The sequence below is a fragment of the Eurosta solidaginis genome, chromosome X (genome assembly GCF_040869045.1).
Source record: "Eurosta solidaginis isolate ZX-2024a chromosome X, ASM4086904v1, whole genome shotgun sequence".
In the NCBI taxonomy this organism is placed as follows: Eukaryota; Metazoa; Arthropoda; class Insecta; order Diptera; family Tephritidae; genus Eurosta; species Eurosta solidaginis.
This window is the reverse complement of record NC_090324.1, coordinates 152,513,267-152,529,522: the sequence shown is the minus strand read 5'-3', so window position 1 is coordinate 152,529,522 and position 16,256 is coordinate 152,513,267. Positions and strand designations below refer to the sequence as shown.

The window sequence follows — 16,256 nt, the reverse complement described above, 5'->3', positions numbered from 1 at the left end:
GGTGGATAAAATTGTATATGCCAACTTACAATTTTTTCCTGGTTAACTTAGTCCAACGCTGTCCCACGAAGCGAAGAAGGCCTTCCTTACTTTGTATGTAGCGGCTGGTACGCGATCATATACTTAACCCTATGGAAAAATCGTTAGGGCTAGGGAAGATTTCAAACAACCAACAAAAAAAAATCCTGTGATATAATTAATTTTAAAAACTGACTGGGGCTATTTGTAGGTCATGCATTGTACGACTGGTGTGCGATGGTTGCTTAAAAAGGATCGTCGCCCGCATGAGCGCAAACAAATGAAAAACAAAGAGATTCTAAGAGAATCTCCAAACTTTGTCAAAGTATGAGTTTTGGTAAGTTTAATGTTCTTTTCGGTTTTTTCTCGAAGGAGTAAACAGGAAGTGGGTAAATGGAATGAAAAGCTTTATTTTGTTTAACTAGGTCAGCTTTAGCAAGTATTCTATATAAACGTACATAGTGTAACGAATTTCGGGAAATTCCGCTTATTTACAACCCTCTACTAACGTCCGTATCGCTAAACTGTTGAATAAATTACTCCAATATTCAATAATGCAAAATGGTCTTTATTAAACTACTTTGAAAATACTGCACAATAACACTTATACTTCACAACTGATAGCGTGCTTAAACCAAACTGATTGCTGCTTACTCAACTTCTCTCCTTTTATACTCTCTGCTATCTCGTTCGCATACTTCTAGGCGCTTCTTCTAGAATTTACTACTTGTTTAATAGCTATAAACTTACCAGCTATAAATTACAGATGCACGTTTATAGCCTCTCGCATAGCCACATGCGCGTGTATATATGAGTATTACTCTGCTGATGATTGCATACTTTTGTAAGTATCTCAGATATATGCATGTGTTTGTGCGTATCTCTCCGCTGCTTGTATGTACATATGTGTAGACATAATTATTGATTTGCTTATGTACATACAAGTGACTGCTTAGTATCGGCTTAGAGATGATAGTATCCCATAGTGTTGCTAATATTCGTCACACTGCCCTCCACCTTAGTTTGATCGTCCCGATCAGACAAATCTCTCGATCTAACCACTGCTAGCCTCTCCAAATGAAACACCCTTCTACTTCGTGGTTTCCCAATGGTTTTTATGCGGTAGATGGTATCACTGAACCTCTTCACAACTTTGTATGAGCCTTCCCAACTGCACCGAAATTTGGATGGAACACCTTTCCGCCGGTGAAGGTTGTATAACAGTACCAAATCTCCCTCCAAGAAATCTTCCGAATTCTTGTTCTCGTCGTACCTGTGTTTCATATTACTACTCATTACCCTGGGCCGTTCCCTCACACTCTGTCCTTTAGCCAATGAAATACTTCGCAGAGCTTGCGCTTGACGGATTGGCCTTGCATAATCGGTATCGTTCCGACGCTTCACAACAGTAGTGTTCCCTGTGCTTGAAACCACCCTTGCATTCTTTCTGCGAAATTCTTTCCTTTGTTTTAGTGCGTCCATTTCAGTTTGTCAATGCCAGTGTTTTTCTCGCAGGTATCTTTTATTATGCTTTGTTTGGTCTATTCGTTCCATCAACCTTTACCTTTGACTTTCGTGGTCTTTGTCGAGTCTTATCCACCAGTACTAGATTACTGCTGAAACCTTTCTCCAAACTGCAGTTAAATGGCACATTCTTGTTCTTATAACGCATAATCTTTCTCTGCATATCGATCCTGATGTCATGGTCAACTAAGAAGCCCACTCCCAATATGACTTCATCAACGATCTCTGCCACAACGAATTTGTGTTGAACCGTGACCTTGCCAATTAAGACTTCACATATCACTTCTCCCTGGACTTGGTTACACTCGCCAGAGACCGTACGCAACCTTGCTCCAGGTAATGGCTTTACTCTCCTGTTGACCAAATCAGATCGGATTAAAGAATTCAATAGCTGGGGGAAGTTCTCGATCTTTACATCTGACTCGCTCTTGCTTATCTCCTCCAGCTTTGCATTTACAACCAGCCAAGTTGGAACTACCATGACCGGTGCTGCAGTGACGTGCAATATGACTTGGGTTACCGCACTTGAAACACTTCATAACTCCGGCATTTTTCTGTTGTAATCCCTTCAGTGCTTCCAAAATTGTGTATACTCAATCTGGCCTTTCCACTTCCACGCGATGAGCTTTGTATGCGGGCTTACTCAAAAGTAACGCTGTTTCCTAAGTCAGTGCATGGGATACCGTTTCAGCAAATGTTGTCTTTGGGTTCGCGTATGTAGCTCATTTCGTTTCCACATCACGTTTTCCATTTACAAAGCTCTGAATTTTAACCCCCTCGGTGTATTCCACGGGTGCGTCTGCATTTGCGAGATGAGCCAGTCTTTCAACATCCGACGCAAACTCTTGCAAAGTCTCATTCGCTTTTTGGTAACGGTTTTGCAACGCAATTTGGTATATCTGTTTTCTATGCTCGCTTCCATAACGTCTCTCGACAGCGGCCATCAATGCTTCATAACTGTTCCATTTGTACTCTGGAATAGTCTGAAAGATTTCAGCTGCAGGCCCTTTCAATGCCACGAACAGAGCTGCAACTTTATATTCAGGATTCCAGTTGTTCACTGCTGACGTTTCTCAAATTGAAGCTTGAATACCTGGAAAGGAACAGAGCCGTCAAAGGATGGAGTTTTTACCTTCGGACTGCTAGCTGGAACAGCTGGGCGATTTAGTTGTAACTGTTGCATATGACCTTTCAACGCTTCTATCTCGGCATTAATTTTGTCCTCGAGTTGTAAAATGTTTGCATCCTTCTCTTCCAGTTTCGCAAAGAGCTGCGATGGTACCTGTTCCGAAATTTGTGTCGACATTCCAGATATACGTGCCTCTTGCGCTTCCAGTTGAGATGACATATATGTCTTCTGTTCTTCCAATTGAGATGACACTTGTGACGCCATTTCTGAAATGCGTGCCTCCTGTGACTCCAGCTGAGATGCCATTGTTGATGTTTGTGGAGATATTGTGCTCGTCACTGTCTGCGGTGTTCCGTTTTTTTCTTCCATTTTTGTTGTTGGTTTGTCGCTACCATAATGAAAGACATACTCGTCAGCATTGATTACTTCAAATAGCATAGCTACACTTAGTCGTCTTTGTAGCTGGGATTTATTGCCAGTAGTAGCCAATCCACGGACTTCCAACTCCTTCTTCAGTTGCTGGATCGTCAATTCACTCAACTTTGCCATGTCCAAGTTGTATTCCCAATCTTCGGAATTTATTCAACAATTCCTCTTCTGATAACAATTTTAACGAATTTCGGGAAATTCCGCTTACTTGCTACCTTCTGCTAACATTCTTATCGCTAAACTGTTGAATAAATAACTCCAATATTCAATAATGCAAAATAGTCTTTATTAGACTACTTTGAAAATACTTCACAATAACACTTATACTTCGCAACTGATAGCGTGCTCAAATCAAACTGATTGCTGCTTGCTCAGCTTTTGCTGCTTTTATACTCTCTGCTGTCTCGTTCGCATACTTCTAGGCGTTTCTTCTTCTAGAATTTACTGCTTGGTTACCAGCTATAAACTACAGATGCAGGTTTATAGCCTCTCGCATAGCCATATGCGCGTGTATATGTGAGTATTACTCTGCTGATGATTGCATACATTTGTGAGTATCTCAGATATATGCATGTGTTTGTGCATACCTCTCCGCTGCTTGTATGTACATATGTATAGACATAATGATTGATTTGTTTATGTACATACAAGTGACTGCTTAGTATCGGCTTAGAGATGATAATATCCCTTAGTGTTGCTAATATTCGTCACAATAGAATACCATATTTGCATAAAAAAATGTTCTTAGTCAAACTAATTATCCGACGGCAAATTTGAGATTTAGGTTGAAGGTAAGTATAAGGAGTAGCTTAACTGGAAGTATGAAGATACTTTGTATATCTTAAGGGTAAGTATTAAACTGATGTATTAACCGTATATTTGTTTTCAAATTCATTTCAAAGGTAAGTATTACTAATTTAAATTATGTTAGGATCATTTTAGATCAGCATGCTGGACATCTTTCTCGATGCATATGCAATTTTAAATCTATTTACTGTCCTATCTTCTTTTCTAGCGACCACGAATCGCTGAATATTGAACTATGGGAGCTAAATATGAGTTAAATAAAAAGCAATTAGGGCAGTCCCCGCTTAATTAATACAAATAGACAACACTGGTCAATTCTTTGTATTTCTATAAATTAAACAAAGCGAATACCAGTGTTGCAGTCAAAGAAAAACGTCCTGGCGATGTTGGTTATACAATTCCATTTATTCAAGCAAATTCCTCTTTTTTATTGCAAAGTGCTTAGGCTCTATTTTTCCTGTCTCATGAAAAGAAAATTAAATGATCCCGTAATTTGACATGATTTTGAGTGAAAAATGTACTCAACAAATATGTGCTTTATTATTTACATACTACTGAAATTTTCTATGCATACATACATATCGACATCTATACTGATTATATAAAAATGCTTATATTGGCAATTTTTGCAACGGCTAATCTCACGAAGTACCAAACCGATTTTTATGAATTTTTTTAAAAGAAAGTATTGGCGCAAATAACCACACTTCGATATTTATTATTGTTTCCATTTTCACACACTAAAGCCCTTTCTTTTTAGAATAAAGTTGATGAAAACCCCTAAACTACGCAAGCATTAGACTTTTCGATGGCGAAACCCAAGCTACAGCGGGCCAACAAAAAAATGTTTGTGTCTGTGAAGTGAACGTATAGCAAGTGTATTTGCACTAAAGAGATACATACACTCACAGCCAAAGAGAGTGCGTCATTTCGCTCTTGGCAAATGCACGAGTTTTTTGCTCGAAAACCCAAATGTTCTTTGCTTTCATATTATTTTGCGACACACATTGAAAATCAACACAGTCAATTCCGTACAAAGCAACACATAGGGAATTTTGTATGTAGTAAGGTTGATTAGAAACAGTAGATAATGTAAGCATAAGCCTTTTCAGTGGCCAAACATAAGCTACTGCGCACACTGGTCGGTCTTATATGGAGTTAAAAATATGTGAGAATTATTTTTTCATAAAATTGGTGCGGGTGATACCTTCATACCGACCCACAACCACCCACTTTCACCGCATGCATACACAAAGTAAGTAGATATGGAGGGAAAAGTGGTAAGATGTGTATATCGCAAATATAATGTGTAACGAAGCTTTTCCCTGGCCCCGTTGTTTCTTTAATAATTGCTGGGGTATACTCGCCGTGTCCGGGGTTCGTTTACAATAAATTTGTATTTAAGGGGCAGCTTGAAAATCGATTTAATAGAATACTTCACTTTATTCATTGACTGCTTAAATAGTATAACATAAAAGAAAATGTGTTTGTACACCTCATTTGCAAATTCACTTAGATTATCTTGCGGTACCCTCGACTGTGGTGGCGGCCCTTAACGGTCCGCCTTGCGTCGGCGCCCACTTGTATTACTGGGCGATGCTCTTCCGCGCCTTACGTCGGCGTCTGCTTGTATTGCTGAGGCGATGCTCTGCCGCACCTTGCGTCGGCGTCTACTTGTATTGCTGAGGCGATGCTCTGCCGCGCCTTGCGTCGGCGTCCACTTTTATGGCTGGGCGATGCTCCGCCGCGCCTTGCGTCTGCGTATACTTGTATTACTGAAGCGATGATCTGCCGCGCCTTGCGTCGGCGTCCACTTGTATTGCTGGGCGATGCTCTGCCGCGCCTTGCGTAGGCGTCCACTTTAATTGTTGGGCGATGCTCTGCCGCGCCTTGCGCTGGCCTCTGCTTGTATTTCTGAGGCGATGCTCTGCCACGCCTTGTGTCGGCGTCTACTTGCATTGCTGAGGCGATGCTCTGCCGCGCCTTAAGTCGGCGTCTGCTTGTATTGCTGAGGCGATGCTCTGCCGCGCCTTGCGTCGGCGGCCACTTGTATTGCTGGGCGATGATCTGCCACTTTGCGTCGCGGCGCGGTCGACGTCGGTGTAGGCGATCGGACGTCACCTGTTCGCGGTTGCGCGTTACTGTGGAGGGCCCTTGTCTACGCGGGTGTGAACGAAGTCTCAAGCGGTGTTTGGTGGTACAACCGACACATTAACCACTTGAAGCCCCGAATCACTCCTATGAAACGATACCTCTTCGTGGTACAACCGACACATTCGAGATATGCTTCACTGGTAGCTCCGGTCACGACCACAGCTCCGCGATAACGAACTCCTGTGCTCCTGTGTCGCTCCTTTTATGATTGTTGTGTTTAGTATTGCTAGCTCAAATGGTTGCGTTGCCATGGTTACCGTGTTGCTGTTAAATGTTGCAACCGCTCGTTGTGTTGTTGAGACTTGTTAGTTTGTTGTGTTGCTATTAAGTGTTGTGATCGTTAGTTGTGTTGCTGAGACTTGTTGGTTTGTCGTGTTGCTAGGGCCTTTGTGACTGGCTTTTGTGTTAATGCTGTGTTAAATATGTTGTGGGGTCGTTTTGTGTTGGCCAAATAAATGAGGTTTTATTTGGTCCTCACACCCCCCCCCCCCCCTCACTTCGGAGAGTCGGCCCACGGTACCCAGTATCCGTATGCGCGCCTTGCTTTTCACTATGGTGACATCGTATTTCTCTGTTCTGAAACGTTTTCGGGAGCGGGTTTTGCCCTCGGCGATGCGTAGAAATATGTCCCGTACTTTTCTTGCTATCTCCGGAAATAGGTCCAGCATCGGTCCATCTGCGTCCCGGACCTCGATCGTCACTACTTGGTGGCCTCCTGTTATCGGTTGTGGCTTCGTTTCGGTGTCCGGTGTTAGGGAGTGAGTGTTGTCTTGGGTGCTTGGTTGTGGAACTGTGTGAGGGTGGTATGTGGTGGTAGCGGTTTGAGCCGTCTCCTTGGTGTTTCGGCCGTCCCGTAGGGACCGGGTTAGCATTTCTGTGCGCTTCTTGCTCGCTATTTCTTCCCTGAACCGCTGTCTACACCATTCGGGTATTCCTCCTCCGCTCCCTGTGTACCGCGATACCCTTTCCATGTTTTCGCCCACGTAGTGGCACCTCGATTACTAGCCCCTGTACCTTAAAACCATCATACCCGTACTGCTGTATGTATTCCCACCGGAGGAAAACCACCAAAGCCTGTGTTGCGTGCGGAACTTTGGCCCTGTGCTTCGAGTCTACTACCCATACGTACCGGTCCTGCCAGCATTTCGTGTCAGTGACGTGGTGTGTGACTACTGCATTCGCTAGGCCGAGCAGGTACCAGTGTTTGGCTGCGTTGTGGGGTGCGGGGATCACGCTCTTGCCAAACAGGTCGACGTTCCGGATCCAGCGGTGTATGCGTCGGTAATTTTCCTCTGTGTTCCTCTTCTGGGTCAGCTGCCAGATCACGAACGGGCTGAGAGTCGTATTTTGTTGTCCGTGTTGCTCTTCCAGTCCCTTTGCCCAAGCGTCAATGACGGTGTCAGTCACCATTTAGATCCTTTGAGGGCGTCGAGGTCAGTCACATAGAGGGGTATGCCGCCTGATCCTGCCGGGAATATTGTTTTAGGCGTTTTCCTCTCCGGTGGAGCTGTGTCCTCATCCGAGGAGAACTCAATGATTGCCGACTGTTGCTGTTCCGGTTGAGCTGTGTCCTTACCCGAGGAGAGCTCGATGGTTCCCGGCAACTGCCCTGCCTCTATGTCTATCCTACCTAGTGTGGCTGTTAGCGGTGATTTTCTGGTGCTATTGTGGGCCTTGGCCGCAGTTTCCTGCCATTTCGACATGCGCGTGGTGCGTACCACGAGTTCGTTTTCCCGTCTGGCTGCTTCCGCAGCACGAATGTTGCTGACGTCGGCGCCTGTGGCTCCTTCCAGCAGAGCGACCCTAGGACGCTTTGCTTCCTCTTCCTCCTAGCGCTGGCGCATACGCTTGACACTGCAGGTCAGTTTAGCGTTATAGCTCTCCATTGTAGATTGTTGATTTTTAAAGAAAATTCGCGACAAAAGACCGTTGTTGTCACCTCGGTGGTTTGCGATAGAATGACCTGTGCTTGCTTAACCTCCCATCCTTGATATTAATTAATATTTTATTTTTTTTTATTTTTTTTAATTTCACGCGATGGTATCTGCAGCATGATATGCCTTTAGTTCCGCGATTTTTACCGTTTTCTCCTTTCCGCCGTTGGGTTTTCGTACTTTCTGTATCACTGGTAATACATATCCTAGGATTTGGTAGGGTTCGTCATATTTGGGGGCCAAATTTGCAGCGAAAATTTCCCCGGCCTTGGAGAGATGGTATTCCTTTGCAACCACTAGTTCGCCGACTACAGGGTCCATTTCCTCCGCCGTAGATTGTAGTGCCGTGCTTGGTCTGCCACCGCTCGTTCCATGTTCTGCCACACTATTCTGAATGCCGCTTGCATTCTGTCGGATTTTTCTCCTGCCGTGGTGGTGGCTCTGCCCGTCCCCAGGTTGACCTCGTCAAACAATGCCCTTGCTAGTCGCGGTCCCCGTCCTTGTACGAGGAAGGCTGGACTGTATCCTGTGGACGCGGTCTCACTGGTGTTGATGGCCAGCTCGATCTCTGGGAGAAGGTCTTCCCATCTGTTGTGCTGTGATCTGGTGAGTTGTGCTATGATCCGCTTGACTGTTCTGTTCGCCCGTTCCGTTGGGTTTTCTAGCGGGGTGTAGGGCGCCGCGAATTGTTGTCGTATCCCCATTTCCTTGAGGCAACCCTGCCACATTATGTTGGTGAACTAAACGCCGTGGTCCGACATCAGTATCTTGGGAGCACCAAATCTTGCAAGGATGCGTTCTCCCAGCAAAAAATTTTCCGTGGGTTTCGGCATCTATTGGAGTAGTGTCTTTGTTCACCGCACATCCTGCATACGTTGTGGGGGTCGAATCTCTGATTGCCTGGAGGCGTTTGGTGCGATATGTTCGGTGGTGGTGACGGTGGTGTGGTGCAGGTTTCGTTGGTCATGTCAGCTGCGATGTGTCGCGTAATTCGCGGCAATATCCGCCTGATGGTCTTCGATAGTCCTCATGTATGCTCTCGTATTCCTCGGCAAGGAGTAAGGGTTCTGCGAGATGGGTGAAGTCCCTCCGATGGATGTAAAGTAGGTAATCGGGGTGGCTATTACGGAAGATTCGTTCCAGCCGCTGTTCGCTGGTGTATCCTGCGTGTCTCATCAAGCTCTGTATCGCTAGCACGTAATCCTTGTACTTATATTTATTATATTGCCTTCGTTGGCGTATGTCGTCCTCGAGACGCTCGAAGTACCAGACTGGCAGGAAGAAATATAAGAAATCCTGTTTGAAGCTTGTCCACCTTTCCCAGTGTGCATTGTTATTGCGATACCACTGTAGCGCGGTGCCCCGTAGTAGCTCGGGCATGATTTTTGGTAGGAGATCCACGTTTGGCGCATACACTTCGGCTAACCCCTCTAGCCGCTCGATGAACGCTAACGGATCCCGTCCACCGTCGTACTTAATTGACCACTTCGGCACTCGGCCGATGATGGGTGCGAACACAACGGTCGGTGCTTGAGTTACCTGAGATGTATAATTTATGGCTGGTACCGTTATTCCCGATGGTAAGTACGGTTGCGCGGGTTGCGTATTCCGTGGAGTTGTCTGAGATGTACCGTTGGATGATACCGCTATTCCTGATGATAAGTACTGTTGTGGAGGTGCTGTGTTCCTGGGAGAAAACGCGAACTGATCTTGCTCTGCTGGTCTATCCGCGATGTTCATGGTTCCCCCTCCGTTCGACAGAATTGGTGTCTTAACCCCGTTTAACTCACTCGTGTCTGTAGTTTCCTTATAAGCGGCTTCTAGGGATAAAAATTGTCTAACCACGTGGTATCAATCTGGTCGGCTATTTTACGGTTAGGTTTCTAGTCAGGAATGTTCCTTCTGATGTTGCACGATTTGCAGGGTCCCTGCTCGGGCCCAATTGTAACGAAGCTTTTCCGTGGCCCCGTTGCTTCTTTAATAATTGCTGCGGTATACTCGCCGTTTCCGGGGTTCGTTTACAATAAATTTGTGTTTAAAGGGCGCTCTGCGAATCGATTTAATAGAAAACTTCACTTTATTCATTGACTGCTCAAATAATATAATATAAAAGAAAACGTGTTTGTACACTTCATTTGCAAATTCACTTAGATTATCTTGCGGTATCCTTGACTGTGGTGGCGGGCCTTAACGGTCCGGCCGTATCCCGTTAGATGGATCCCGTTATTATGTGGCGTCTGTGCCCTGTCGCGCCTTATGCCGGCGTCTCTCTCTGCCGCGGTGCTCTGTTCTGCCTTGTGCCGGCGTCTACTTGTATTCCTGGGCGATTCTCTGCCACGCCTTGCGCCGGCGTCTGCTTGTATTGCTGAGGCGATAATCTGCCGCGCCTTGCGTCGGCGTCCATTTCCATTGCTGGGCGATGCTCTGCTACCTTGCGTCGCGGCGCGGTCGACATCGGCGTAGGCGAGCGGACGTCACCTGTTCGCGGGTGCGCGTTACTGTGGGGGGCCTTTGCCTGCGCGTGTGTGAACGAAGTCTCAAGCGGTGTTTGGTGGTACAACCGACACATTCACCACTTGAAGCCCCGATTCACTCCTATGAAACGATCTTTCTTGGTGATACAACCGATACATTCGAGGTACGCTTCACTGGTAGCTCCGATCACGACCACAGCTCCGTGCTAACTAACTCCTGTGCTGCTGTGTTGCTCCTTTTATGGTTGTTGTGTTTATTGTTGCTAGCTGAAATGGTTGCGTTGCCATGGTTACCGTGTTCCTGTTAAATGTTGCGACCGCTCGTTGTGTTGCTGAAACTTGTTAGTTTTTCGTGTTGCTATTAAGTGTTGTGATCGCTGGTTGTTTTGCTGAGACTTGTTGGTTTGTCGTGTTGCTAGGGCCTTTTGTGACTGGCTGTTGTGTTAATGCTGTGTTTAATATGTTTTGAAGTCGTTTTGTGTGGGCCAAATTAATGAGGTTTTATTTGGTCCTTAAAAATGTTTGATAGGATTAAATAAAGAAATTAATGTTATTAAAAGATCTTGCATACATAACAAAAACAAAACAACAAACACACACAAAATTTACATTTGCATATCGTCGACTGGATATAATAATGTCGTATGTTACATGTGAGCACATATAACATACGACAGTAATTTATCAGGGTGACGCTGTCGCAAAAAGTAGTTAGTGGCAGAAAGTGGCAGCTGATATTAATTTTTTAGAATCTGTAACGAAGCTTATCCGAGGCCCCGTTGCTTCTTTAATAATTGATGGGGTATACTCGCCGTGTCCAGGGTTCGCTTACAAAAAATTTGTATTTAAGGGGCACCTTGAAAATCGATTTAATATAATACTTCACTTTATTGATTGATTGCTTAAATACTATAATATAAAAGAAAACGTGTTTGTATACTTCATTTGCAAATTCACTTAGATTATCTTGCGGTATCCTCGACTTTGGTGGCGGGCCTTAACAGTCCGGCGTCTTGCTGGCGTCTCAGTGGCGTTTGGGCGGTCGCGTCGCTGCGGTGCTGTTTTTTATTGTCGCGGCGCGGTCGACATCGGCGCAGGCGAATGGACGTCACGTGTTCGCGGTTGCGCGTCATTGTGGCAGGGCCTTTGTCTACGCCGGTGTGAACGAAGTCTCAAGCGGTGTTTGGTGGTAGAACCTCAACATTCGCAACTTTAAGCCATGAGTCACTCCTATGAAACGATCTCTCTTGGTGGAAGAGCAGACACATTCGAGGTGCATTTCAATGGTAGCTCCGGTCACGACCACAGCTCCGTGCTAACTAACTACTGTGCTTCTTTGTCGCTCTTTTATGGGTTTTGTGTTTGGTGTTGCTAGCTCAGATGGTTGCGTTGCCATGGTCACCGTGTTGCTGTTAAATGTTGCGACCGCTCGTTGTGTTTATGAGCCGGGTTCCTTGGGCTCACCGCGCCTTGTTCTTCGTGAAGCCCTCAGTCTTTTACCTAACGTCGACGGCAACATTCGATTGTGCGTATATCGCTCCGGCCACACTCCCAGCAAAAAATTTTCCGTGGGTTTCGGCATGTATTGTCGTAGTGTCCTTGTTCACCGCACCTCCTGCATACGTTTTGGGGTCGAATCTATAGTTGCCTGGAGGCAGGTGGTGCGGTGTATTCGGTGGTAGTGACGGTGGTAGGGGTGCAGGTTTCGGTGGTGATACCAAGGTAAAGGTCAAACTTAAGCTATTTAAAAATATGTAAAATATCATTTTATCTAAATAAGTAAAAATGAGTATTGAAGTCAAAGGTATTTTCTTTATTTTGAAATAATTTTAGTGTCTTTAGCTTGTTGTGTTTTTTTTGTGTTATTTAAAATTTCACCAGTGCCTTTATTAGTGTTTATTTGCACAAATATTTCAGTTTCAGCTGAAGTTTTAGTTGGGTTCCTCACCGATCCTCACATTTGGACTCATATCGTATTATTAGTCAAAGTTTTAAGATACTATAGTGTTAACATCAGCTGCCACTTTCTGCCACTAATTATGTTTTGCGACAGTTTTCTTATAGCGTCACCCTTATAAATTATTTTCGAATGTTATATGTGCTCACATGTAATATACGACATTATTTTATCCAGTCGACGATATGCAAATGTAAACTTTTGTGTGTGTTTGTTGTTTTGTTATTGTTATTGTTATGTATGCAAGATTTTTTTATTTAATCCTATTAAACATTGCATTTGCGATGGACACATCTTTCCACTTTCCTCCCCCACACCTACTCACTTTTTATATGCATGCGGTGAAAGTGGGTGGTTGTCGGCCGGTATAAAGGTATCACCCGCACCAATTTTCTCAAAAAATAATTCTGACATATTAGTAAAGCGGTGACCAAAGATTCACGTTGACATCTCTACTGGAAGTATTTTTGGCCACCAACTCCATATAAGACCGACCACTGTGCGGCGGGCGGCTCGAAGGACCTTGTATAAGTTTGCCCTATACACTTTATTTATAAAAAGAGAGCACGCGGTGTTAAGAAAAAATATGTATATTCTTCTTTATTTTGTAATTTATAAAAAAAAAGCCAATTACAAAATTTAAAAATCTAATTTGCTCTACGGCGGGCGAGCGATAAACTTCACTTAACGTTGACAATACGTGTGGGCGGGTAGTTTGAGATAAACTGATTAACCACGGTTGTGAGCGTGGTTATTATTGTAGACACAGCTGAGCTGCACTGCTTGCGCTTGGCCGCACGGGCTGAGTGTTGCCAGACGGAGGGGACGGACTTAATCCGACAATTGGATCATGTCTTCAACAGCAACGTTATGTTATAACCCTAGGTGGTTACCCTACTTATGATTATTTTGTTGAAGTATCTTTACTTTGATACCCATATTGGCTAAGGTCATTTACTGCTATTATTTCAATTAGGTGGCAACCTTCTTAAAACATAGTGTCAAGGCTTAAAATGTACATATATTCAAATATGTAGTACACTAGCCGCGTATCAAATTTCAACCAAATACTTTAACAGTTGCCGAGATGGTATCGGATAAACAAAAATACCAGAATAGCTCTTTTAGAGTTTTAAGAGCCATGTTTCGTCCGTCATAATCCATACAAAAGTTGTCATCACGGAAGCAACTCTAGTCAGTTGCTACCTTTCCGATTAGGTATTAAACCTAATCCGATGTAAAGGATAAACTGGCTGCCCGAAGCGAGTAAATGAACAGTAAGGTCACAGTAGGATTTCAACGAGCTCGGTCAATATCTGCGTGCAAGCCCGTTTCGTAATCATCACATATACGGCGCATTTAATATTTTGAAATTGTAGATGCAAGCAACGTGGTTTTGATACTAATAACAAAAAAAAAAACATTTCGATTTTGTTTACCGTAACCAAAAATAATGTTGGTTATTATTTTCCGTCCTTGCTATGCATATTCTTATGTTAATGTTTGGAATCTATACGTACCTTTGCTTTTCGTTCATACTCGGTGATGCTGACAAAAGGTACCAATGCAACAGTTAAGAAAATGCCACAGAATGCACCCGCTAATAGGCCCGCAAAATTTAGTTGCCAAGGAAGTGTGCCGATTCCGAAAAGTATTGCTGTTATGCAAACAAGTTTGCATAGTGCAATGTGAGGTTTACATAATTGCTTCCAATGAATAAGGATAAGCAGCACAGTGAAAGAAGCAATCACTCCAGATAATGACGCTAACGGTCCCACCTACGTAATAAGTTAAGTAATAAGATATGTATTATAAAGGTATATATTTTTTACTTCCGGCTTGTACGGCACAAGTACAGCGCTGGTCAAATTGCCTGCCAGTCCACAACCGATATATAGAATTGCCGTGCGAATGGGACCGATGAGTCGCTCCAAATCGGCAAGAAAGACATGTTGAAGTGTAATTGTAATAGCCAAATGTAGGACGCCAGCATGTAAGCAAAGCGATGTGAAAATACGATAAAATTGATCAGGCACCTCAACAGAAATGAATGGCAGCATACCGCAGACGTTATCCAAACAGGATATCTGAAATAAATTTCTGTGTTTATGTGTACTTAACAAAATCTTGCAATTTATATAGTTATTTATAGGCTAACAATATTTACTTAATATTCTTAAAATCATGTAAAAGTTATAAAAATATGTTCGTTTGCATCAGGAACATTGTCTAGGCCCATTTCGATAAACAAATAATTACTCACGGCAAAGTTGACATATTAATAATGCCTTCGTCATAACCATATTTTTGCTGAGCTATATCTATTGGCAAAGGTTTTTGGTGACTTAACCTTAAGAATGGAACAATTTCATACAAAAGAAGAAACAGCAAAAATTAATAACAAATTGCACAAATAATAAGTCACTTAATTAAAAAGGATCCAAGGACCAATTCAAATATTTCTATGGATATGGCGAATAACCAAAAACCAATTGGTTGAATATGGTATAGTTATGGCTAGAGCGTGTATATGGCACTATTGACCAATTGCATTGATTTTTATAAGTTTGGTTCGATCAGCTGTTTTATATGGATATGTGGCAAGTCTGCCTGGACCTTGAGCCCATCGAACAAAATAACACATACACATGTACTTCTATAAACATACAGGCGAATTTTTTACATTCCAAAAATTCCGGTAGTAGCGGACTTTAGTCCCGCGAATGTTGAAATAATATATTTGTATCCATTTAAATAATTAAAACACACTTTTTTAAACGTTTCAAATTATCTGGTTCTAATAGGGATTATGCTGCATATTCCATCTTGCGCCTTAAGTACAACAGGATACAAATAAGATGCTATAAGAATTATCTGATGAAGATTTAAGCATTGGATCTCTTCCAATCCAAAATAATTTTATTCGTCAACTCAAAAAAAAAAAAATAAATAAAAATAAAGGGTTTCCTTCTGTAATGAAGTATAACGATCAGTTTTCTAGTAATGACTGCGTGATTGCAAATATGTTTGCTGACTTTTTTAGATCTAATTATTCGACTACCCCTGACTCCCCTCTGGTTTAATATCAATATATGTTACCTCCGCTTAACTCAGTAGTTATCCCATATATTCATACAGATGAGGTACTAACGCATCTGGAAAGTCTGAAAATTTCCTACTTCAGTGGACCTGATGAAATACCATCTGTTGTGCTAAGAACTTGCGCTCAATTTCTTTGTCAACCCCTTACCTGCTTATTTAATGCCTCGCTTCCCTAAGAAGTGGAAGGAGTCATTTTTAATGCCACTTTATAAAAGTGGGAGTAGATCTTGTGTCACAAACTATAGAGGAATAGCCAAATTTTGTGCTTTCCAAAATTATTTGAATCAATTGTCACAAAACAACTGGCTTTTACATCAGTAGACCTGACACAACATGGCTTTTGCAAGGGTAAGTCCAATGTGTCTAACTTGCTGGAGTTCACAACCCTTTTATCCAATAACTTTAGGACGAATTGCGAAGTTGAAGTCATTTCCACTGATTTCAGTAAGGCGGTTGATAAATTTCCCCATTCCTTACTCCTACTAAAACTCGATCGATGGGGTTTCCCATCACTGCTTCTCTCTTGGGTTTCTTCGTACTTGGAAGGAAGAAAGCAAACCGTTGTGTTTAACAATTGCTTGTCTGAATTCATCGAGGTACCTTTTGGAGTTCCCCAGGGCAGTCACCTTGGTCCAGTATTGTTCCTGCTCTTCATTAATGACCTCCCACATGTTTTGAAGCGCTGCATGCCGCTGATGTACGCTGATGATGTCAAACTGGTTATGCCC

At 43.2% G+C, this 16,256-nt stretch overlaps 1 protein-coding gene across 17 annotated transcripts in view; it reads right to left on the bottom strand.

The window, feature by feature from the left end:
* Window positions 1-16,256, bottom strand: part of rho-5 (rhomboid-5) — a 1,371,034-nt gene that overhangs the window by 474,994 nt on the left and 879,784 nt on the right. For all 17 annotated transcript variants that reach the window (XM_067758076.1, XM_067758085.1, XM_067758087.1 and 14 more), the window contains 2 exons: window positions 14,259-14,513; window positions 13,947-14,204 (listed from right to left, as the gene is read on the bottom strand). In XM_067758076.1, coding sequence (XP_067614177.1) covers window positions 13,947-14,204; window positions 14,259-14,513 — 513 coding nt within the window. The remainder of the gene's footprint in view (window positions 1-13,946; window positions 14,205-14,258; window positions 14,514-16,256) is intronic.